The 24501-nt window shown below is 61.0% G+C and overlaps 1 protein-coding gene across 3 annotated transcripts; it reads right to left on the bottom strand.

Moving 5' to 3' along the window:
* Window positions 1–954: 954 nt before the first annotated feature.
* Window positions 955–24501, bottom strand: CORO1A (coronin 1A). 3 transcript variants are annotated; one of them, XM_029057746.2, is made up of 13 exons: window positions 24177–24501; window positions 21145–21267; window positions 10795–10917; window positions 9087–9285; window positions 5448–5570; window positions 5068–5197; window positions 4767–4951; window positions 3585–3704; window positions 2671–2775; window positions 2365–2510; window positions 2135–2192; window positions 1405–1620; window positions 955–1274 (listed from the first exon to the last, which is right to left on the bottom strand). In XM_029057746.2, exons 4-13 carry the CDS (start codon window positions 9282–9284, stop codon window positions 1170–1172), a joined length of 1386 nt encoding a protein of 461 aa, XP_028913579.1. In that variant the 5' UTR covers window position 9285; window positions 10795–10917; window positions 21145–21267; window positions 24177–24501; the 3' UTR covers window positions 955–1169. The 3 variants fall into 3 exon arrangements, with proteins under 3 accessions (XP_028913579.1, XP_028913578.1, XP_028913581.1); XM_029057745.2 differs by lacking the exons at window positions 21145–21267; window positions 24177–24501 and adding an exon at window positions 11490–11950; XM_029057748.2 differs by lacking the exons at window positions 10795–10917; window positions 21145–21267; window positions 24177–24501 and adding an exon at window positions 9882–10025.

The raw sequence follows: 24501 nt of genomic DNA, 5'->3' as shown, positions 1-24501 counted from the left end.
ACCCCAGTGTCCCCGAACGCCACGGCACCGGGGGTGAGTAGCGAATGACCGACGCCACGAGAACGAGCGCGCGGAAGACGCCGGCCTCCGGATCCCCGGCGGAGCGGCGCTCACCGTCCCCCGGCAGCGTTTCAAGGCACCGGCTGGGAGCCCGATTGCTCTGCTCACTTCACCTCAACCCCAGAGATAAACCGACTTCCCGGTTGGCAGCGGCAGCGGGTTTATTGGGAGAGTAGACGCCCCGCCCTTTCCCGGCCCCTCGACGGCTCGTCTCGGTAAATAACCCGTGGCAAAAAGGTTCTCGTAACCGAGGCATCCGTTCGGTCTGCCCGGGACCGAGCGCTGGGGTTGACGGAATAGAAGCGGGTGGAACGCGTTCCCCGTCGCCTCCCGGGCCGGTTTCGGTCAATCGATCGGTGGTATTTATTGAGTGCTTACAATGTGCGGAGCCGGGGAGGGTACGGTACGGTCGAGTTGGCACGTCACCTGCCCTCGAGGAGCTTACAATCTAGAGGCTTCCCGTAACGGTGACGGTATTTGTCAAGCGCTTACTCTGGGCCGGGCGCCGTACTGAGCGCTGGGGCGGACAGAAGCCGATCAGGCTGGACGTGGTGCCCGTCCCACGTAGGGCTCGCGAGCGAAATCCCCATTTTAGAGATGAGGTAACCGAGGCACAGAGAAGCGAAGTGTCTGGCCCGAGGCCCACGGCGGACGAGCGGCGGGGCCGGGATTAGACCCCCGGGCCCCAGCCGCTACCCCGTGCACAGTGGTTCGCTCTCCCGTCCCCCGAGCGTCACATGGCTCCCTAGCGGGGCCAGAGACTGAACAGGCGGTTCACGGGGTCAGTCTCTCTCCCTCTCTAAAGAGACGGCTGCCTGGGGGGGCTGAGAACTGGGGGAACCCGGGGGCGAGGCGGGAAGGGGGGGGGGTGCAAACAGTAGCCAGAGTCTCAGAGATATCAGAAAATAAATCAGTTATAATTTGTCTTCCTAGCCCCTTCACAACTCTCTTCCTGTCCTGGCTGTGAAATGGGAGGGCTGGAGGGGCTCGGGGACCGTCGTTCCCCGCTGGGTAGATCTCGGCTGAGGGCGGTTTGTTCAGCAGGATCCGGAAGGGTCTAGTAAAACCCTCCACTCTGCCCCCCCCACGCTCTGCCCTCTTCTCGCTCTCTATTTCTCTCCGATTTTCTGCTCCAGCTCATCCAGGCGTCTCTGGTGCTCCTGCACCGTGGTCCTCAACTGGCGCACCTCTTCCTCCAGCCGGGACACCGCTTCCTAGAGCCGGGGCGACAGCCCTCAGTGGTCCGCACCCCCCCCTCCCCCGGCCCCTCCCCCCGGGACCCGGTCTCCCGCCCGCCCCCCTCCCCGCCGGTCCCGCGGGGCCCGGACCCCCGGCGTCTCTCACCGTGCCGGTGCCGGCGCCGGCGTCCGGGGTCCCCCGCTTGCGCCCGGTCTCCAGCCCCCGGTTGACCCTCAGCTCCCGGCTCTTGGGGGGCACGTAGCCGTCCTTCAGCGACACCAGGAGCGGGCCCGCGTCCTTGCCCCCCAGCCACTCTTCGGCCGTCAGGGCCGGGTCGGGCCCGGCCGTGGGAGGGTACAGGTCCTCTTGGAACAGGTCCGACTGGAGGAGGGGAGAGAGGGGGGAGGGGTGACGGGGGCGCGGCGGCGGATGCCCAGGTCAACGGGGGCGGCTCTCGGCGCGCCGCCCGTGGCCCCGAGCTCCGAGCGGAGCCCCACCGAGCCGCGGAGGGGGCCGCTACGGACCCCCGACCCCGCCGCGCGGCCGACCCCCGGGGGGATCCGTGGCCGGGGACGTGGGCCCGTCAACCCAGCCGCACGAGGGGACCCCTGGGCGTGAGGGACCCTGGCCTCCCCTGCCTCTTCCTCCAGACTGAGCTGGTTGCGGGCAGGGAACGTGTCTGTTGATCGCCGTACTGAAATCTCCCGACCGCTCGGTACGGTCCTCCGCGCACGGTAAGCGCTCAGTAGATACGCTCGAACGAATGAATGGAGATGCGGGGTCAGGCAGGGTGGGCTCGGGCCCCGCGGAGAGCCGGACGAGGGGCGGATCGCGGGGGAGGAAGGCCGGAGGAGGCGTCCGGAGGCCGCCGGGCCCCCGGAACGGGGAGTCTCACCTTCCTGGGCACCGTCATGGCGATGGGCTCACACTTCCGCTCGTGCAGTTTGTAGAATCTGAGGAGGCCAAGGGGGAGAAGCGGGGAAGGGCGGGAGCCCGGGTGAGCGTCGCTAGGGGGGGCAGGAAGAACAGGGCGGAGGGGCCCGGGTCCCGGGGTTGGTCGTTCCGTGCCGCCCGCCGTGGGGGAGGGGGTCGGTCGACCCGTATCTCAGGGGCGTCGGCAGTCACCTGGCGATTTCGCACTTGTTGACTTCCAGCCCGCGCTTGGGCATGTAGCCCATCCCCCGCTGGGACTCCTTGGAGCTGAACATGGACAGGAAGTGTAGGAACGGGGCCTCGTCCGTGATCTCGAAGTACCGGATCGAGCTGTCCCCCTGCGGGGGCGAGGGGGAGGAGACGTCAGCCCCCAGAAACCCCCTCCCTCCCCACCCTCTTCCTCCGCGCCCATTTCCCGCTCCCCGCGCCCCTCTTCCTCCCCCGGCCCGGCCCGGCGTCCCCTCCCCTCAGCCCCAGCTCCGGGCTCCGCCGGCCGACCTTGCCACAGAGGTAGACGACGTTGGTGTCGGGGTCGAAGAAGGGCAGCAGGACCCCGCTGCTCGTGTCCAGCTCCTGCAGCGACAGCGGCTCGTCCAGCTTCTTCTGTGGGGACCGGAAGGCCGGTCGGGCAGGTTGGAGGCCGGCGTGGGGGCCGGCCCCCGCTCCCTTCCTCCCCGCCGGCCCCGACCCCGGCCGGGCCCCCTCCGGCCCCGAGAGGCTGGGAGAGGGAGCCGGTCCCAAGGGGCGCGAGGAGGCCGGGGGGGGGGGGGGGGGGGGCCTCTCCGAGCCCGCCGATCCCAGCCCCACCGCCCCGGGACAGGTCGGGGGTTTCTTCAGGGCTGACGACATGGCTGAAGCGCTGTGCTAAGCGCTGGGGTCAGAGCGGCAAGCGTTAGACCTGACCAAGGGCTCGCCATCTAAGCGACCGTGGAGGAGATTGTGAGCCTGCAGAATCCTCTCCTCCCGTCCCTCTTCCCCTTCCTTTCTTGGCCCCCACTCACTTGTTCCTCTGGCTCCTCCGTTCCTCTCGACTTGCAACCTCATTGCGGACGGGGAACGTGTCTCCCGACTCCATCATACTGTCCTCTCCCAAGCGCTCAGTACAGCGCTCTGCACGCAGTCAGCGCTCGATAAATACGATCGACTGACGGATTAGCTCGTGTCTCAGCTGGGAAGTTCTTCCTGGCGTCTAATCCTTATCGGTATTCTTATTCTAATCCTCATTAATGATATTCGTTATTATTCTTGCGAGAAGCAGTAATAACGATCCTCAGGCTAATCCTTATCTGCCCCTCCCGGCCACATCCGCAGGGATACTTCTCCTCTTCCTGCTTTTCCCCAGGCCTCCGAGGGCCTCTCCCTGGGTTGGGGTCTCCCTGTTACCCCCGACTCTTTGCTCCCCTCAGACTCACCGTGTCCCAGAGAGCCACCTGCCTCTCACTCATGCGGCTGAATCCCGTGGTCAGGATCTTGCCCTCCGTCACGAACACCGCTCGGACCGGCCGCGTCCCCTCGTGAGGGCGTTCCTTCTCCTAAGGAGCGGGGGAGGGGAGGGGGAGGGAGGGGTGTCAGCTCAGACCCCCTCACAGCCGGGACGTACCCCTCCTCACCGCACCCCGGCCCGGCCGGGCCCGGGAGCCCAGAGAAGGGCCGAGGGATCGAGGGGCTCCGGGAAGAGCGATGGAGGGGCGGGAGTCCCCGGGGCTTCTAGCAGGGCTTTAACTGTGCACGAATGAGGTGCCGGGGCTCGTCGGGCAGCGGCGCCACGTTCCAGACCGGCCCCGTGAACGGCCCAGCCCCGAGGTGCCGGGGCTGTGAATGGCCAAACCCCGGCCCCGGTTGGATTTCGGGGCCCGGAGGAAAGAGACTCGGAACCACCCCCGGGGGGAGGGTTTTATCCGGATTAAAGCCGGAAGGCGGGGAGGGACGGGATCGGGCCCGTCGTGCCACTCCGGGCAGCTCTGGGCTGGCTCGGACGGAGGGAGGCGGACGGACGGAGTGGGCGAGCTGCCTCCCGGGATCGTCCCGAGCCGCTCCCCGACCCCCGTCCCCAACCGGGCGGGAAGACGGCTTGTTGGACGTGCAAAGTTTCCAGGTTGGCTCCTCCCCGTCCTTGGGGGTGAGGCGCGAGAGGAGGCTGGAGAGGCCCGGGCCTCCGACTCCAGAGGCCCGTGAGGCCGAGGGGACTGAGGGCCGGGCTCCTCTCCCGCCCGACCCTCCGGGCCGAGGCCTCTCTCCGGAGGAGCGGAGAACGGGCGGAAGTCAGTGATACGGGACGGGTGTCCTGGCTCCTCCTCGACCTCAGAGGTCCCAGGCACCTTTGCCCTGGGGGCGGGGTGGGGTGGGGTCCCCCCGCCCCCGACCGTAAGGGAAAGAAAGCCCCGGGGGTCCTGGGCATCGAGGGAGTTCCAGCCAGGGCCGCCTCTGATTAGGGCTGCCGGGATACCCAGGGATTGGCGGTTAAACGGGCCCCCCACTTTAGACGGTAAGCCCCAGGCCTGGGCCTAGCTCTCCCCGGGACCCCGGGGGTCCGCTCCCTTCTGCGTCCCGTCCCCCGCTCCCGGCCCGGGGCGGAATCTGGCAGGGCGACTCACGATGACGACGGTGCCCTTGCGCGGGTCGATCACCCGGACCTTCTTGTCCCGGCAGGAGGTGCAGAGCAGGGCGCCGTCCCGGCTCCAGTCGGCGCTGTAGATGGTGTCGGGGTGCATGTCCGGCCCCAGGGTCAGCACCGCCGCCCCCGTCCCCACGTCCCACACGAGCACCACGTTGTCGCAGCCTGGGGAGGCGGGGGGGCGGGCCGGGTCAGGCAGCCCCTCGGACCCCGCCGGCCCCGAGAAGCCACCCACCCCACCCCGGGCCCCTCGCCCTCACGGACCCCCCGGGCCCCGGTACCTGCGCTGAGCAGCACGTTCTGGGCAGTCGGGTGCCAGACCACGACGCCCACCCGCTTGGTGTGTCCCTCCAGAGTGACCACGGGCTCCCGGAGCGGCAGGGTCAGGCCCCCGTCGGGGATCTCCCACACCTGGGCCGACGGGGGGACGTCAGTCTCTCCCGGGGCTCCCCTCCGTCCCCCGCCTCTCTCTCACCGCGGCACCGCCTTCTCGGGTCCCTCCCCGACCTCCCACCCTGCAGCCTCGCTTCCTCCGGGCCCCGGTCCCTCTCCCGTCCTCCCCTCCTTCAGGACCTGTCCTCCTCCCACCCTCCTCTCCGGCTCCTCTCCCTCGGCCCCCGGGGCCGGGTCCCGTCCCGTCCCCCGTCCCCCCGCCCCTCACCATGACGGTACAGTCCTCGGAGCCGCTGGCGATGACGTGGTCATTGTGGGGGCACCAGGCGATGTCCAGCACGGGAGCCGTGTGGCCACACACCGTGGGGACGTTCTTGTCCACCCGACCGGTCTGTGGAGACAGAGGGGACGGGGGTCGGAGGTCGGGACCGCTCCGGCCTTTAGTCCGAGCCGCTCGTCCTTCACCCGTCCAGCCGAGAAGCGGTGTGGCGCGGTGGAAAGACCTTGGGCCCGGGAGTCAGAGGACCTGGGTTCTCACCCCAGCTCTGCCACTTGTCGGCCGCGTGACCTTCGCCTCTCTGCGTCTCAGGCGCCTCACTGTAAAATGGGGATTCGATACCCGTTCTCCCTCCTACTTAGACTGTGAACCCCCCGCCCATCTCGGGGTCGTGGATAGAGCCCGGGCCCGGGGGTCAGAAGGTCATGGGTTCTAATCCCGGCTCCACCGCTTGTCCGCTGCGTGACCTCGGGCGAGTCACTTCACTTCTCAACATGAGCAAGACTGAGCTCCTCATCTTCCCTCCCAAGCCCGGTCCGCTCCCAGACTTCTCCATCACCGTGGATGGCACGACCATCCTTCCCGTCCCGCAGGCCCGCGACCTCGGTGTCATCCTTGACTCGTCCCTCTCGTTCACCCCACACATCCTATCCGTTACCGAGACCTGCCGGTTTCACCTCTACGATATCGCCAAGATCCGCCCTTTCCTCTCCACCCAGATGGCTACCTTACTATTACGGGCTCTCGTTATATCCCGGCTAGACTACTGTGTCAGCCTTCTCTCTGACCTCCCTTCCTCCTCTCTCGCCCCGCTCCGGTCTATTCTTCACTCCGGTGCCCGGCTCCGCAGATCTTCCTGCAGAAACGATCTGGGCATGTCACTCCCCTTCTTAAACAACTCCAGTGGTTGCCTATCGACCTCCGCTCCAAACAGAAACTCCTCACTCTAGGCTTCGAGGCTCTCCGTCACCTTGCCCCTTCCTACCTCTCCTCCCTTCTCTCTTTCTCCCGCCCACCCCGCACGCTCCGCTCCTCTGCCGCCCACCTCCTCGCCGTCCCTCGGTCTCGCCCATCCCGCCGTCGACCCCCGGGTCACGTCCTCCCGCGGTCCCGGAACGCCCTCCCTCCTCACCTCCGCCAAACTGATTCTCTTTCCCTCTTCAAAACCTTACTTAAAAATCACCTCCTCCAAGAGGCCTTCCCAGACTGAGCTCCTCTTCCCCCTCTACTCCCTCTGCCATCCCCCCTTTACCTCTCCGCAGCTAAAGCCTCATTTTCCCCTTTTCCCTCTGCTCCTCCACCTCTCCCTTCCCATCCCCACAGCACCGTACCCGTCCGCTCGACTGTATATATTTTCGTTACCCTATTTATTTTGTTAATGAATTGTACATCGCCTCGATTCTATTTAGTTGCCATCGTTTTTATGAGATGTTCTTCCCCTTGACGCTGTTTAGTGCCATTGTTCTCGTCTGTCCGTCTCCCCCGATTAGACCGTAAGCCCGTCAAACGGCAGGGACCGTCTCTATCTGTTGCCGACTTGTTCATCCCAAGCGCTTAGTACAGTGCTCTGCACATAGTAAGCGCTCAATAAATACTATTGAATGAATGAACTTCTCTGGGCCTCATCACCCTCGTCTGGAAAAAACGGGGGGTTGAGCGTGTGAGCCCGGGTGGGCGGGGACCGGGTCCGACCTGACGGTTAACTTGTACCCACCTCGGCGCTTAGAACGGCGCTTGGCACATAGTAAGGGCTTAACAGTACCATAATTATCATCACCATCACCCCGGTGCCGAGTACGGCGCCTGGCCCCTAGTAAGCGCTTCAGTAATTGTGATCCACCCGCCCGCTCGCCCCCTCCCCTGCCCCGTGGGTGCTGGAGGAAGGGCAGAGGCCAGAGCGGGGCAAGGCACCCCGGGAGAGGAGCCGGGAGGTAGAGTGCGGGGACCCGCGGGGCCCACGACGGAGACTTGGCCATATAAGGCCGTCGGCCGGCCGCTCCTCCGGAGAGGCAGGAAGCGGGGAGGCGGCAGGAAGCGTGCGGCACCTGCTAGGTGAAGGAAGGAGATGTCCGGACCCCAGACCCAAACCGGCCTTTCCCTCCCGCTGCCACTCGCTGCGTCCAGCCGGCCCACACCTCGCCCAGCTCTCCCCAGTCCGGCGGAGGGCGCGGGGAAACGGGCCCGCCTCCACCTGCGGAGCCCCAGGCTCGCCCTGGGGTCGCCGGCGCCCAAGAGCTGGAAAGCGGGAGGGCTCTTTCTGTAACCCTCGGAGGTCCCCGAGATCTCAGCGATCCCCCGCTCAGCGTCTGGGGAGGTGGGGGCGGTGGGGAAGGAGGGGAAGGCCCGCACGGTGGGGCCGAAGGGGGGGAAACCAAGGCACCTGGGAGGTGGTTTTTTTAGATATTTAAGCACTCACGACGCGTCAAACACCCGTGCTAGGCGGTGGGATAGGTCCAGGTTAATTAGGTCGGACACAGTCCCCGTCCCGCGAGGGGCTCACAGTCGGAGTAGAGGGGAGACCAGGTGTCCCCGTTTTTCAGTTGAGGAAACCGAGGCGGCGAGAAGTGAAGCGACTCGCCCGGTATCACACAAGCAAGCAACTGGCGCCGCCGGGACTGGGACCGAGGGCCTTCCGGCTCCCGGGCCCTTGTCCTCTCCTCTAGGCCGTGCCTAGGTGAGCGGAGAGATGCAGTTACCGGCGGGGAGCGTCTCCGAAGTCAGAGAGACGGGTCTGGAGGGGGAGCGGGATCCTAGGGGGAGGTGGCGTTTTGTTTTTCTGGTTTTCTGCGCTTCCCCCACGGTGCAGAGGTTTGGAAACGGGGCCCTTCCGGAACAGCGGTGGCGACGGCGGAGGCAAGAGCAGACCAAGCAGGGCTTCCTGTGTGTGCGGGGTGGGGTGGGCCTGGGGGTGGGAGGCTGGGGGAGTTGCACTCCCAGCACCCAAAGCCACTTCCTCTTCTGCCTGCCCGGCCGCAACGGCCTTTTAAGGTAACGGCGTTGCGCCGAAGGAGCCCTCTTACCCCTGCCCCCCGCCCTGCGACTCCCACCCCCTCCCCGGAATCGGCCTCTTTCCCACCCCTCCTTCCCCGCTACCCCAGAAGACTCAGTGAACCGCAGAAGGGCCCAGGGCGGGGGGAGGACTCCCGAAACCCCGCCCGGGTTCTGCCCCCCCCGACCCCCCGGGGTGAGGCGGCGGGAGGGGGAGCCTCCGGCCCCTCCCCCGTCGCTCGGGTCGCCTCCACTCCCGACGGGCCCACCGGCCCGGGCCTCGTCGGCTCGGAGGAGCCCGCCGCTCTCGGCGCCGTTGGCCTCGTTCCCCCGTCCCGGAAGAAGCGCCCCGGCGTCCCCTTCCCCCGGCCGCCGCCGCCGCCCGGGCTCCCAGTCGAGCGCTGCGGTGATGAGGGAGGGGGCGGCGGGGTCGGGGGAGTCCGGGACCGGGTCCCCGAGGGTGCGGCCCCGGGGCCGAGGGCCGGCCCCGCCGCTCCCGGGCAGGGCGGGGTCCCCGGACGATAGCCGGGGCGGGGGGCCGCCGGGGTAGGGGTCCCGCGACCGGCCGTCCCTCGGCGTCCACCCGGCGTTCGGCACGTCTCCCCGGCCCCCCCGCCACTCCCCAACGGCCAAGAGCCTCACCTTGGCCAAGGGCAGCACCAGGAAGGCGCCCCCGCCGCTGGCCTCGCAGATCAGCGCCACGAACTTGGGATTGACGGCGCAGAAGCCGCTGTCCCAGGTGGTCTGGGACACCCGCACGTCCTCGTAGCACTGGTCGGCCTTGGCCTGCTGGCCGAACACGTGGCGGAACTTGCTGCTGCGCACCACCTGCCTGCTCATCCTGGGGGGACACACGGGGAGGACCGGGATCGGGGCGGGCCCCCCACCCCCACCCCCGACCGACCCGGCGGGCCCCAGGAGACCGTCGCCAGGGGGGAGGAGGGGAGCCCTCTCCCCTTGGAGGCCGCTGGGGCCCACCCAGGTCCCCCGGCCTCTCGGCTCCCCACCCCGTACCGCCGCTCGGCATCGAAGGCTCGGCGAGCGCACCCTTCGGCCCGCGGCCGGAGGCCCCCCTCACGCCCGCGTGGCCCCACGAGAAAGCGACACAAAGGAAAGAGACGGAAGAGGGGTTCGGAAGTGTCCGGCAGGGCCCACCGCCCGGTTGGGTCCTAGGCCTCGCCGTCTGATTTCGTCCAGTCGCCGCCACCTGATGCCCTACGGGCCCGGACGGCGGCACCCACCCAACGGGGCACGGATGCAAGAGTCTGGGGGCGGCGGAGGCCTGAGGGAGGTCTGAAGGGTTAGGAACTCCGAGATGCTCACGGCCCCCTGCTCTCCGCCCTCTCCGCGGCCGCCCCTGCCCCGAATCCCGGATGGAGTTGGGCACACCCAGCCCTGCTGTTCATTCCCCGTCCATCCCCCCCTCTCCATCTGCACCCCGTTCTTCCCGCTGCCGCCGCCCTGGGCGAGAAGCTGTCGGAGGGGGGAAGCGAGGAACCGGTGTGAATCTTCTGTGCCGCTCTCGCCCCCGCTTTCTCACGCTCGCCCGCTCTGCGTCAGCCGACCGAGTCCCGGAGGGGGAGGGGAGGCACGGGGACGGGGGGGACCCGGATCCGAACCCGGGCGTCCCCCGACCCGGGCGTCGGGAGAACCGGGGGAGCCGGGGCCGGGCGGCTCGGGGGAGAGCGGCGACGCGAGACGCCGACCCCCGGCCCCGGGCCCGGCGGCCGGCACGAGCGGTCCCGTCACCCGGTCTGGGTTGGGGACAGGGGAGCGGGGACCCGGGGGGGCTGCGGCCCGGCGGGCCGGTGGGGAGGAGCGGAGCCTGGCACCCCGCCCGCCCTCCCCCACCCCAGGTACCGGGGCCCGGAAACCACGGAAAGGGGAACTTCGACTTTTCTTGTTTTTCTCTAGAACCTTTTCCTGTCTCCGAGCCCAAGGCGGCCGCTCCCCGCGCACCCCCTCGCTCGGCTGCCCCGTCACCCCCGCCCCCGCCCAGGGGTGCCTCCGCTTCGGGGTTCGGGTCTGGGCCGGGTCCCCCGGCCTCCTCGGGGCCCTGCCCCTCGCGCCCGCCGCCCCACGGCGGGACCAACTTCGCGTCTCCCGCGCTGGCCTCTCCCCGCTATCCCTGACCCCCCCCAGACCATCCTTCGCGGCGGACCCTTCCGGGGGCCGGTGGGCTCCCCCCGCCTCCACCCGGTTCGGGAAGGCCATTCCCCTCTCCCCCCCGACGCCCCCACGCCCCCACACCCACAGGTGGGGGGTGGAAGGGCGAGGCGCCCTCCCCCCGCCCCCACACTCCCGCCGGCCTCTGCGGCCCCCTGCCCGACCCCCGGTCCCCCAACCTCACCTGCTGCAGAGAGAGAGCCAGGGAGGACCCCGCGGCTCGGGAGGAGGACGAGGACGAGGAGGAAGAGGAGGAGGAGGACGACGGAGCCGAAGCCACGGAGAAACCGCCTGGCGAAGGATGCTCCTGTCAAGACAATGAATGAGAAGCAGCAGCTCGGGAGGCCTCTTTAAGAACGGCCGCGCCCCTTGGGGCGGACAGGAGGCGTGGCTCTTAAAGGGGGACCCCCCGCCCCCCCATCCTCCTCCTCCTCCTCCTCCTCCCCCCCTTCCCCTTTGGTCCTCCCTCTGAGCCCCGGCCGGACGGGCGGCCGGACGGCCGCCCGCCCGGCCAACGGAGAGCCTCCCGCCTGCCCCGCCCGGGGTTCGACCGGTCCCCCGGCCCCCCGGGACCCGCTCCCGCCCGGGAGGCGGCCCGAGGTCGCGACGGTGACGGTGACGGTGGGCCGAGGGGGCGGTGGGGGGCCGGCAGCCCCCTCCTTTCCCTCCCATCCTCTCCGTCCCCTCCCCGCTCCGCCATCCGGGAGCCTCCGACCGGCGGCCCCGTTTCAAAATGTCTGAGTGGCTGATTTTTGGATTTTTTCCGGTGAATTCGCAGCTCATTCCGAGGACGACGTGCCTGTCGCTCGTTTCACGTCCAGATGAACCACGGTCCCGTTCCCCGGCTTCCCGCTCCTTACCCCGTTTATAGTCCCGTACCTCCGTCCCGCTTGGTTGCCTTTCCCATCGCAGTAATAGGAATTATGGCACCGTCCGAGCGCTCAGTACGTGTCAAACGCCGTTCTAAACTCCGGGGGCATTCATCAGATTACACTCGGTTTCCGGGCCCTCGGGAGGCTCACGGTCCAAACGGGATTTCCATCTGCATCGATCGGCGTAAGGACCGCAGTCGACCGATCGGTCCATCCGTCAGTCCATCGATCGTATCTCTTCTCCCGCTCTCGGCGTCGCCTGTGCACCGAACCATTCCCACCCTGCGAGCATATTGACGTTCCCCCCCCCCGCACGGCGCTTACGGACGTGTCCTGGCAGGGATCGTCACCCTTCACTGGACTGTACTCTCCCGAGCGCTCGGTACGGTGTTCTGCGCACGGTGAGCGCTTGATCGGTACGCTCGAACGAACGAATGAGCTGCTCCCCGCTCTCTCTGACGATATGCGGGCACGGCCTAAGAGGAAGAGCCCGGGCCCGGGAGTCAGAGAACCTGGGTTCTGATCCCGGCTCCACCCCTTGTCTGCCGTGTGACCTTGGGCGAGTCACTTCACTTCTCTGGGCCTTGGTACCCTCGATCTATTCTATTTAGACCGTGAGCCCCACGTGGGACCGGGTCCACGCTGATGATCTCGTATCTACCCCTTGCTACAGTGCTTGGCACCTAGTAAGTGCTTAATAAATATAATAATAATAATAATGATGCCTCTCCCTCTAGACTGTAAACGCTCTGAGAGCAGAGAGCTTGTCTACCTACTTTATTGCCCTCTCCCCATTTCTTAGACAGGCCTCTCTACATGCAGCCTGGCTCAGTGGAAAGAGCCCGGGCTTGGGAGTCAGAGGTCGTGGGTTCGAATCCCGGCCCAGCCGCTTGTCAGCTGTGTGACTTCGGGCGAGTCCCTTCACTTCTCTGCGCCTCAGTGACCTCCTCTGTCAAATGGGGATGAAGACTGTGAGCCCCACGTGGGACAACCTGATCACCTTGTATCCTCTCCAGCGCTTAGGACAGTGCTTTGCACATAGTAAGCGCTTGACAAATGCCAGCATTTTACGTGCTCAATAAATACAAACCGTTGATTTACTGACTGACTGAGCATCTACTGTACTATACTGCCTGGACTAGTGCTTGGGGGCTGAGGGGGATACAACAGAATTCGTAGATTCGATCCCCGCCTTCAAGAAGTTTACAGTCTAGTCGGGGAGAAAGGCATTAGAGTGAATTACAGCTAGGAGAAAGAAGGAAAGGGGGCTACCTACACGAGCGCGCGTTTGCGTAACCGCTCTGGCCTATCTAGATTTCGAGTAGCTTCACTCCTGCTCGGGCTGATGCTTCTCTCATTTCCCTACATCTTTTTGCCCTCTGGGAGAAAGGGGAAGGTGTACAACCTCCTCTCTGAGCATCCGCGCACCCTGGAACGTAAGCAGGATGCTCACCAGGGGCCCACCTAGCCCACTACTCTGGCTCTGAAACTGACAACAAGGTATTCGACGATGACGGCATTTGTTAAGCGCTTACTATGTGCGAAGCACTGTTCCGTAGAATCAAGTGATGGACGTCCTCGGTCCCCAGCCCGTCCCCAGCGCCCGGGCTCTCCTCTCCCTAGGGCACTAGGGCCGTGCCATGTGATAACTCCGACTTTTCCCGCTACCCATCCAGTGTCAGCCGACTGACCGCTCCTCCGTGAATTCGTCCGAACCTCGGACGGGGAGTCGGGCGGACTCCGTCCAGGAGGGATAGGATGGGTAGGGAGAGGAGCAGGCCCGCGGAGGGGCTCTCCGGAGAGACGAGGTGACGACGCGGCCGTGGTTTCAAGTAGGAAGTCTCCGGGACTGTCCCCAGCTCGGCCTTAAGGCAGAGGGAGGGAGCGGAATGGCCTCTTGTGGGTCTTAACGGCCTTCTTCTCCCGCGTGTTTGATACCGTGCTCTACACAGAGTTAAAGCGCTCAATGAACCCTACAGATCGGTTGCTCCATTAGTCCTGAATCCGCTCCTATTGCCTCTTGGGGCATCAACAGGGATCCTCTGAGAGTGTGAATTTTGAAGAGTTCTAAAGGACGAGAAGGATGGAACCTCATTTGACTCTAGGGAAGCTATTAATGTTTATTAATAAATAAGCTATTATTATTAGAAGCAGTGTGGTTCAGTGGAAAGAGCCCGGGCTTGGGTTCGAATCCCAACTCTGCCACTTGTCAGCTGTGTGACTGTGGGCGAGTCGCTTCACTTCTCTGGGCCTCAGTTCCCCCATCTGTCAAATGGGGATGAAGACCGTGAGCCTCACGTGGGCCAACCTGATGACCCTGTTATAATAATAATAATAATAATAATAATGTTGGTATTTGTTAAGCGCTTACTATGCGCGGAGCACTGTTCTAAGCGCTGGGGTAGATACAGGGCGATCAGGTCGTCCCACGTGAGGCTCACAGTTAATCCCCATCTTACAGACGAGGGAACTGAGGCACGGAGAAGTGAAGTGACTCGCCCACAGTCACCCAGCTGACAAGTTGCAGAGCCGGGATTCGAACTCAGGTCCTCTGACTCCCAAGCCCGGGCTCTTTCCACTGAGTCACTGAGCCACGCTGCCGCCTGTATCTCCCCCAGCGCTTAGAACAGTGCTCTGCACATAGTAAGTGCTTAACAGATACCAACATTATTATAAATGTCTGTTCCGGAGCCGTCTGCCTCACCCGCGACGATCCATGCCGAGCTCGCCGTTCACCGTGAGACCTTTCCCGTAACGTCTAGGCTCGCCGGGGGCGGGATTGGCGTCTACCAACTCTGTCGTACCGGGCTTCCCCAAGCGTTTAGTACGGTGCCTCGCACCCGGTAAGCCGCAATGAATACCACCGACCGGCAGCGGGAAAGGAGATCCCGGAGTCGTTTTTGTGCACCCATTGCCAACTCTCACATCTCACGCAGTGGGGAATTGGCTCTTCGAGCCTGCATCCATAATAAAAGAATAATAATCATGTACCTTCCAAGCGCTTAGAACAGTGCTCCGCACATAGTAAGCGCTCAACAGATACCACTGAATGAATGAGCGAAGGGTACTTGTGAGGCGCCTACTGCGCGGCAGGCGCCGGACCACGCGCTGGGGTGGATACAAGCGAAGCCGGTTGGACACAGTCCCCGTCCCACGTGGGACTCGCGGTCTCGATCCCCATTTTCCAGACGAGGGAACCGAGGCCCGGGGAAGCGAAGTGACCTGCCCAAGGTCGCAGAGCAGACGAGTGGCGGAACCGGAATCAGAATAATGATACCAATAACGTCGGTATTTGATAAGCGCTCACTAAGTGCCGGGCCCCGTTCTGAGCGCTGGGGGAGATCCGGGGTCATCAGGTGGTCCCACGTGGGGCTCACGGTCTTCAGGCCCGTTTTAGAGATGAGGGAACTGAGGCCCAGAGAAGTGAAGCGACTTGCCCACCGTCACCCGGCTGACAAGTGGCGGAACCCACGACCTTCCGACTCCCAGGCCAGCGTGAGATCCCCTGTGCCGTACCGTAGTAGTCCCCGCTGGTCCTTCCGGGCCGGGTCCCGAGTTCGAGGGCCACCCCGACCGCCTGGGGGAGCCTGGCAGGATAGTACCCACCACCCCCACTAGAGGTCTCCACGACCAACAGAGGAGGGTAGAACCGCCCAGAGCCGCCCAGGGACGGACACCGTCACCAGATTTTCTTCTTTTTAATGGTATTTTCTAAGCACTTACTACCTAATAATGATAATAATGTTGGCATTTGTTAAGCGCTTACTATGTGCACAGCACCGCTCTAAGCGCTGGGAGAGATACAGGGTCATCGGGTTGTCCCACGTGGAGCTCCCAGCCTTCGTCCCCAATTTACAGATGAGGGCACTGAGGCCCAGAGAAGTGAGGTGACTTGCCCGAAGTCACACAGCAGACAAGTGGCGGAGCCTGGATTTGAACCCATGACCTCTGACTCCCAAGCCCGGGCTCTTTCCACTAATAATAGTATAGATTAAGTGCTTACTATGGGCCAGGCACTATATTAAGCACTGGGGTGGGTAAGAGAAGCAGCGTGGCTCAGTGGAGAAAGCACGGGCTTTGGAGGCAGAGGTCATGAGTTCAAATCCCAGCTCTGCCACTTGTCGGCTGTGTGACTGTGGGCAAGTCACTTAACTTCTCTGTGCCTCAGTGACCTCATCTCTAAAATGGGGATGAAGACTGTGAGCCCCACGTGGGACAACCTGATTCCCCTGTGTCTACATTAGCGCTTAGAACAGTGCTCTGCACATAGTAAGCGCTTAACAAATACCGACATTATTAAGAGAAGCAGCGTGGCTCAGTGGAAAGAGCCAGGGCTGGGGAGTCGGAGGTCTTGGGTTCTAATCTGGCTCCGCCACTTGTCAACTGTGTGACTTTGGGCAAGTCACCTCACTTCTCTGGGCCTCAATTACCTCATCTGTAAAATGGAGATGAAGACTGTGAGCCCTACGTGGGACAACCTGATTACCTTGCATCTCCCCAGCGCTTAGAACGGTGCTCTGCACATAGTAAGCGCTTAACAAATACCGACATTATTATTATTGTTGTTATTACGAGCTAATCCAGTTGGACACGGTCCCTGTCCTCAGGTGGGGCTCACCGTCTCAATCCTCGTTTTCCAGACGAGGTAACTGAGGCCCAGAGAAGTGATGTGACCTGCCCAAAGTCACACAGCAGACAGGTGGCGGAGCCGCGATCAGAACCCACGATTCGGGATAAACACGTAGGACACAGTCCCTGTCCCATATGGGGGTCACGGTCTTAATCCCCACTTTACAGATGAAGTAACTGAGGCACAGAGAAGTTAAGTGAATTGTCCAAGGTCACCCAGCAGACAAGCGTGCTCCTACTTAGACCACGAACCCCACGCGGGACAGAGACTGAGTCCGACCTAATCAGCTGTTCTCCGCCCCATTGCCGAGCCCAGTGTTTGACACATAGCAAGTGCTTAACGGATACCATTAATGAAAACGTGGAGCCGGGATTCGAACCCAGGTTCTCTAACCCTCAGGCCCGTGCTCTGACCATTAGGCGATGGTACTTCTCAATTCAGCCCCACGGCACTTATGGACATATTTGTAATTTATTCATTTATATTGATATCTATCTCCCCCTCTAGACTGTAACCTCACCGCAGGAAATGTGTTTATTGTACACTCCCAAGTGCTTAGTACAGTGCTTTGCGCACAGTAAGTTTGTATTGTTTTGTTGCCTCTCTCCCTCCTTCTGGACTGTGAGCCCGTCGTTGGGTAGGATCGTCTCCATCTGTTGCCGAACCGTACCGTCCAAGCGCTTCGTACGGTGCCCGGCACACGGTAAGCGCTCGATAAATACGACTGAAGGAACGAATGAATGAAAGTGAGAAGCAGCGTGGCTCGGTGGGAAGAACCCGGGCTTGGGAGTCAGAGGTCATGAGTTCTAATCCCGGCTCTGCCAACTGCCAGCTGGGTGACCCTGGGCAAGTCACTTCACTTCTCTGGGCCTCAGTTCCCTCATCTGGAAAATGGGGATTAAAACTGGGAGGCGCCACGGGGGACCACCTGATCACCTTGTATCCCCCCAGCGCTTAGAACAGTGCTTTGCACATAGTGAGCGCTTACCAGATACCACCGTTTGTTTATTTATTTAAATGACCGAATGGAGGATGAATTCAGGGAAGGAACCTGAGCTGGGGCCCCGCGGGGGCGGCCCCCGTCCCTCCTGAGCCGGCCGGCGGCCGGGGTGGGGGGTCTCACAGGCTCAGGGCGGGGGCCACGGTGACAGCGGGAGGGGTTGCCAACTTGCCCATCCAGATGATGGCATAATAATAATAATAATAATAATAATGTTGGTATTTGTTAAGCTTAACTTCTCTGTGCCTCAGTTACCTCATCTGTAAAATGGGGATTAAGACTGTGAGCCCCACGTGGGACGACCTGATTCCCCTGTGTCTACCCCAGCGCTTAGAACAGTGCTCGGCACATAGTAAGCGCGTAACAAACACCAACATTATTAAGCGCTTACTATGTGCAGGGCACCGTTCTAAGCGCTGGGGGAGATACAGGGTCAGCAGGTCGTCCCACGTGAGGCTCACAGTTAATCCCCATTTTACAGATGAGGTAACTGAGGCCCGGGGAAGTTAAGTGACTCGCCCACAGTCACACAGCGGACAAGTGGCCGAGCCGGGAGTCGAACCCATGACCTCGGACTCCGAAGCCCGGGCTCTTTCCACTGAGCCACGATGGCATCTGGACCTGGGGTCCCCGGGTCGAGAGCGGCGGGGCTCTCGCCGGGATTTCTCCCCCTCAACCTCTGTGGCTCTTTCTGGATCCGTTCGCTTTTATGGTATTTGTTTCCTGCGGGCCGGGCACTGTTCTAAGCGCCGGGGCAAACGCGAGATCATCAGGTTGGACGCAGTCCCTGCCCGGCATGGGGCTCACGGCCTGAGTCCCCATTTTCCAGATGAGGTACAGGGACGTGAAGTGACTTGCCCAAGGTCACAGAGCGGACGCGTGGAGGAGCCGGGATTCGAACCCAGGTCCTCCTGACACCCAGGCCTGTGCTCTAGCCACTGGGCCGTGCTGCTTCTCAGGCTGTTCCAGCCTTGTCTCTTGGGCTCGAGACGGATTGATTGAGCAGCGTGAGAAGCCGCGTGGCTCAGTGGAAAGAGCCCGGGCTTGGGAGTCAGAGGTCATGGGTTCGAATCCCGGCTCTGTCACTTGTCAGCTGGGTGACCGTGGGCGAGTCACTTCACTTCTCGGTGCCTCAGTTCCCTCATCTGTAAAATGGGCTGTGAGCCTCACGTGGGACCACCTGATGACCCTGTCCCTCCCCCAGCGCTTAGAACAGTGCTCTGCACATAGTAAGCGCTTAACAGATACCATCATTATAATTATTAAGCGCTCTACGTGTCCAGAGCACTGTATTAAGCAGGGAGAAAATACGAAGGTGGGAATTAAACACGGTTCCTGTCCCTGTTCTTCAGAAACTCCTGGCCAAAGGAGACTTTAAGGGTTTAAGGGAGCTTTCCCTTATGTTCCTGCTACCTCTAGCTGTCATTTATTTTCACGTCTGTCTCCCCTAAGAGATTGTAGGCTCCTTAAGGGTAGTTATCATATCTATTAGCCCCTCTCGAGCACCTAATACAGTGCTCTGCATATTCATTCATTCGCATTTACTGAGCACCTCCTGGGTGCAGAGCACTGTACTCCTACATTAAGTGCTCATTAAATGCCACTGATCAGTGATCGCTATCTCTCTCCCGGACTAGACCGTCAACGGGGAAGCCAGGTGGCTTCGGGGTCCTGAGAGTCAGAGGATCTGGGTTCTAATCCCGGCTCCACCACTTCCCGGCTGGGTGTCCTTGGGGAAGTCACTTCTCTCTACCTCAGTTCCCTCATCTGCAAAATGGGGATTCAATAGCTGTTCTCCCTCCTACTTAGAGAAGCAGCGTGGCTCAGTGGAAAGAGCCCGGGCTTGGGAGTCAGAGGTCAGGGGTTCGAATCCCGGCGTTGCCACTCGTCAGCTGGGTGACTTTGGGCAAGTCATTTCACTTCTCTGGGCCTCAGTTCCCTCATCTGGAAAATGGGGATGAAGACTGTGAGCCCCACGTGGGACAACCTGATCACCTTGTATGCCCCAGCGCTTAGAACAGTGCTTTGCACGTAGTAAGCGTTTAACAAATACCAGCATTATTATCATTATTTAGACTGTGGGCCCCTCGTAGAACCCGATAAGCTTGTATCCACCCCAGGACAGTGCTTGGCACATAGTAAGCGCTTAACAAACACCACTACTGTCCGTTTATTGTTGTGATAATAATAATAACGTTAGTATTTGTTAAGCGCTTACTACGTGCAGAGCACTGTTCTAAGCGCTGGGGTAGACACAGGGGAATCAGGTTGTCCCACGTGGGGCTCACAGTCTTAATCCCCATTTTACAGAGGAGGTAACTGAGGCACAGAGAAGTTAAGTGACTTGCCCACAGTCACACAGTTGACAAGTGGCAGAGCTGGGATTCGAACTCATGACCTCGGACTCCAAAGCCCATGCTCTTTCCACTAAGCTACGCTGCTTGTACTCTCCCAAGCGCTTAATACAACGCTCTGCACACAGTAAGCGCTCAATAAATATGACTGAATGAATGAATATTATTATTATTATTACTCCTCTAGGGCAGGGATCTAACTCTACCGTACTCTCCCAAGCGTTTAGTCCAGTGCTCTGCACCCAGCGGGCATTCAGTGAATACTACAGACGGAATGACCCTTCCGGCGAGATTAAAATAAATGCGAAAGAGACGCGCTTGCAGGGCCGAACCAGCCTGGCCCCGAGTCAGGCTGTTCTGGGCCGAATCTGGCTCTGAACAGTTTTCCGGGGCCACGGAGGCTCTCGGAGCCCCCCGCGAAAGGAGAAGTGGGCGGAAGGCAGATGAAGACCCCCCCCACCAACCCCTCTCCACCCGCAGCTAGACATTTATGCTGCTCCGTAGCTAAATCCCAGGCACGCCTTTGCGCGCGCGCATATACACGTAATCGTTTACAATAGTGTTATGAATTTAATTTTTTTCCTCCAGATGAGTAACAGAATATCGCTGAGCCCACACGCGTGAGTGCTGAGTTCTTCTCGGCCCCCACCTCCTTCCCCTCCCTCTCTTCCTTCTCCTCTCCTTCCTCCTCCGCGCTCAGTCGGCCCGGCCAACGGGAGGGTGGCCATCGGGCCGGATCTTGGGCCCCCACACTGGGCCGGGCTCAGACTGGACCAGTCCCCAGAAGTTTGGCCCCACTGCCTGATCCCACCCGAATCAACCGGTGGTATTTCTCGACGCCTACTGTGTGCAGAGCGCCGTACTGTGCGCTGGAGAGAGGAGCCCTTGGGGGAGCTCTAGACCGTGAGGTTGTCGTGGGCAGGAATGTGTCTGTTTTTGTTATATCGTACTCCCCCAAGTACGGTGCTTTGCACACGGGAAGCGCTCAATAAATACCACTGAATGAACGAATACAATCCAACAGAGTAGGTGGATAGTGCCCCAGCAGGGTCCTCTCCCTGGGGGGAGAGTTGGAGGGTGAAGGCTTCAGGGTCCCATCCTTTTCAAATGGCCCCATCTGGTTTCACTAGCTTAGCTCTGCACATATTAGGAATCGGTGTTTACCCTTTAAAATGGGCCATTTCTGAATATTTTTTCCCCTCCTCCCTCCCTCCCTCCCTCCCTCCCTCCCCCCACCACCCATCTTCCCATGCATTCTTTCAAATCCCGCCCAAGGCTTCAAGCTCCAGGCAACCAGTGCTCTGCGGGCAGCTCCCGCGCTTGATAAATACCACCGGTTGACTGATGGATGGATTGATGGGCCGAAGCTGTGGAGGCTGGAAATTGAGCCTCCCAAAGCCCAGGATGAGAGACTGGGGGGTCGGGCCCCAGGAAAGGCCTTTTGGGGCCTCCTGCCCGGAAGCCTCTCACACACCTCTGCGCACCGGCCTCTCGAGGTCCCCACGGCCTCCACCATCCCTGCCCCTCACTGAAAACAAAGCGGGGACAGACCCCCGTGAGGTTTACAGGTTTACTCATCGATGGCCCCTTGATGGAATTCACAAAACGGGCTTATCAAACTCACAGAGACCAACCGAACCCACTGCCGGGCGATGGCAAGGCAGGGCCGGGGGGGTACCTTCTCCCAGGTGGCTGGTCCAGGTCGTCCTCGGTTGGGGGTCGGGCGGGAGCCCTGATTTCTTAATCGCAAACAGTCCCCTCCATTTCGCCTCCGGCTTTTGCAGGAGAACACGGTTCTTTTCTGGAGAATCCAAAAAAACAAAAAAGTCTGCTTACTTCAGCTTTGCGGGTATTCAGCGATGGTGAGCGCCAGGAGGGTCAGGGTCCGTGTCTAATTCCCACCTGTATACCCTTTTCCAGTGCCTCAGTTCCCTCATCTGTAAAATGGGGATTAACTGTGAGCCTCACGTGGGGCAACCTGATTACCCTGTATCTACCCCAGCGCTTAGAACAGTGCTCTGCACATAGTAAGTGCTTAACAGATACCAACATTATTATTATTACTTACTACAGTGCTCTCCACACATTGAGTCTTTAATACGTTGCAGTCCACCAGATATTCCCAAGAGCTTCTCAGGATCCCAGCAACAATAATAATAATAAATATGATGGCATTTGTTAAGCCCTTACTCTGTGCCAAGCACTGTTCTAATGCTAGGAAGGATAAAAGGTGATCAGGTTGTCCCACATGGGGCTCACAGTCTTAATGCCCATTTTACAGATGGGGCAACTGAGGCCCAGAGAAGTGAAGTGACTTGCCCAAAATCACACAGCTGCCAAGTGGCTGAGCAGGGATTTGAACCCATGACCTCTGACTCCCCAGCCAGGGCTCTCTCCATTGAGCCACGCTGCTTCTCTGGATCTGACAACTGGGAGCAGCAGAACCCTGAGAAATATAGTACTGGCGTGTGGCCGAGTGGCTAGAGCCCGGGCCTGGGAGCCAAGAGGACCTGAGTTCTAATCCCGGCTCTGCCACTTGTCAGCTGTGTGACCTTGGGCAAGTCACTTCTCTGTGCCTCAGTTACCTCATCTGTAAAATGAGGATTAAGACTGTGAGCCCCACGTGGGACAGGGACCGTGTCCACCCTGAGAACCTTGTATCTACCCCAGTGTTTAGAATGGTGCTTGGTACATAGTAAGGGCTTAAAAAATACCACTCATTATTATGTAAAATGGCTAGGTTCTCACCCCCTTTCATTCATTCATTCATTTATTCATTCATTCAGTCGTATTTATTGAGTGCTTACTATGTGCAGAGCACTGTACTAAGCGCTTGGAAAGTACAATTGGGCAACAGATGGAGACCATCCCGGCCCAACAACGGGCTCACAGTCTAAACGGGGGAGACAGTCAACGAAACGAAACAAGTAGCCTGGCATCAATATCATCCAGAGAAACAGAATCATAGATATATACACGTCATTAACAAAATAAATAGCGTAATAAATAATATATACAAATATGCACAAGTGCTGTGGGGAGGGGAAGGGGGAAGAACACCACCTGTTTTTCTTCCCAGGCTTTGGATGGGTGGGACCCAGCTGACGCACAGATAATTTTTCAAGAAATCAATCAATCAACTAATCGTATTTATTAAGCACTTACTTAAGCAATACTCAAGAAGCAGCACGGTCTAGTGGATAGAGCACAGGCTTGGGAGACAGAGGATCTGGCTTCTAATCCCAGATCCACCACCTGTTTGCTGGATGACCTTGGGCAAGTCACTTCACTTCTCTATGCTTCCGTTCCCTCAGCTGTAAAATGGAGTTGAAGACTGTGAGCCCCATGTGGGTAGAGACTGCGTCCAACCCGATCAGTATAGTGTCTTGGCACATATTAAGCGCCTAGCAAATACCTGAAAAACAATCTTATGCAGAGGACTGTACTAAGGGTTTGGTAGGGTACGACGTAACAGAGTTGGCAGGCACGTCCCCTGCCCACCACGAGCTCACAGCCTAGAGGGGAAGACAGACATGAATGTGACCGAATAAATGAATAAATTGTGGTGACGTACGTAAGTGCTGTGGGGTTGAGGGTGGGGCGAATGAAAATCCACGGGCAAGGGATTTATTGTTTTCGGTCAGATCTTTGAAAACGAATGAGTTTGCCAGCCTGGGAGGTAAACGCCAGTCGGTACAGGGCGGCCAGGCGGGTGGGCATGGCGCCTGGGCCAGGGAGGCCTGGGACCGGCGGAGAGGAGGCCGCCCGCGGAGGGGCCTGGTGACTGGATTCCCTCCTCCGCCCCACCGGCTTCCCAGGACCGGATGTTTCGCCGTAGGTTGAAGACCCCCCCATCCCGTCCCCGCCGCCTCTCTTTCGGTGGGATGGCGGGGAGGGGGAACCCCTAAGTGGCAGTGGCACTATTGCTTCACGGGTCTCCGTGGGCACGAGGGAGGGGTTCTGGCATGGTCGGAAACACGTTTTCCAGCTGCGCTATCGGAGGCCTGGGAGGGCCAGCTGCCGGCGGTGCTCTCTGCCAAACACCGTCGGCAGCTACCAACCCGCCATCCGCAGACACCCACCATCCTCGGTCACCCGCCGTCCGCAGACACCCGCTCACTATCCACAGCCATCCGCCTACCATCCGCAGCCACCCGACAGAGGTCAGGCCCCGGCAGACCGGCGGGCCCAGGCGGCGTGAGCCGTCGGGAGTGGATGGAGGACAGAGGGTGACAGTCCCGGTGGTGGCCACAGACGAGGGAGTTAATCTCCCTATTCCCCCGCCCCTCCGTCTCCCCTCCGTCCCCTCGTCCCTTTTCCACTCTCCTTCGCACCTTCCCCCTGCCCTGCCTGTTTTTCCTCCCTCTTCCATCTTTAAACCCCTCCCCCGGAGGCTCCACTTTCACACTTCGATCTGCCACGTCGCCTTTCTTCCGCTGCCTGTCGTCACGGAGGCGACCTTGCTCTCCGGGGAGGGCGGCATGAAGACCCGGCTCGCCCTTCCTACCCTCCCTCTGGGCTCCCGCCAAGGCCTCCTGCCCCGGCCCCCCGCCCTCAGTACCGAGGCAGCCTGGCTCCGAGGTGGGGGGTGGGGAAAAGAGGGAGGCGATGGCTTGGCCTACTTGCTACTTGCTGCTGCCATAGCAGCACAACCTCCCGCTTCCTAGCTAAGCCAACTCCTCCCTCCCACCCAGATGCTCATCTATTTACCTTCTGTGGCTTTGTGTGCCGGCTTCGGTGGTGATTTGTTGCCGGTGTGTGTGGAGCTAGCTGAGAGAGAGCGTGTGCGCTTGTGACAGCTGACTGTCTGTGTGTCTGTTGATAGCCACGTCTGTAGCTGAGTGTGTGCACGAGAGAGAGAGAGAGAGAAAAGACTGAGAGAACGTGGAAGGGGTGGCTGATGCGTGCTGGTGTGGTGGTGGCTGAGGGGATTAAGGGGTCTGGGTGGATGCTGGTAGCGGAGACGATGTGTGGGTGAGAGAACATGGGTGGAAGTGGTTGAATGTGTGCGCACGTGTGTGTCGCAAGGGGCTGA

This window comes from Ornithorhynchus anatinus, chromosome 2 (assembly GCF_004115215.2).
Source record: "Ornithorhynchus anatinus isolate Pmale09 chromosome 2, mOrnAna1.pri.v4, whole genome shotgun sequence".
Lineage (NCBI taxonomy): Eukaryota > Metazoa > Chordata > Mammalia > Monotremata > Ornithorhynchidae > Ornithorhynchus > Ornithorhynchus anatinus.
This window is presented reverse-complemented; position numbering and strand designations above follow the sequence as displayed.

Bases quoted from the DNA above. Each gene is read 5' to 3' on its own strand.
- CORO1A (XM_029057746.2), bottom strand. From the start codon at position 9,284: ATGAGCAGGCAGGTGGTGCGCAGCAGCAAGTTCCGCCACGTGTTCGGC. The intron at 5,198-5,447 runs GTGAGGGGCGGG...CCGTCGGCCCAG, and splicing joins CCGAGGACTGTACCGTCATG to GTGTGGGAGATCCCCGACGG. The intron at 2,193-2,364 runs GTGACTGCCGAC...TGGCCTCCTCAG, and splicing joins AACAAGTGCGAAATCGCCAG to ATTCTACAAACTGCACGAGC.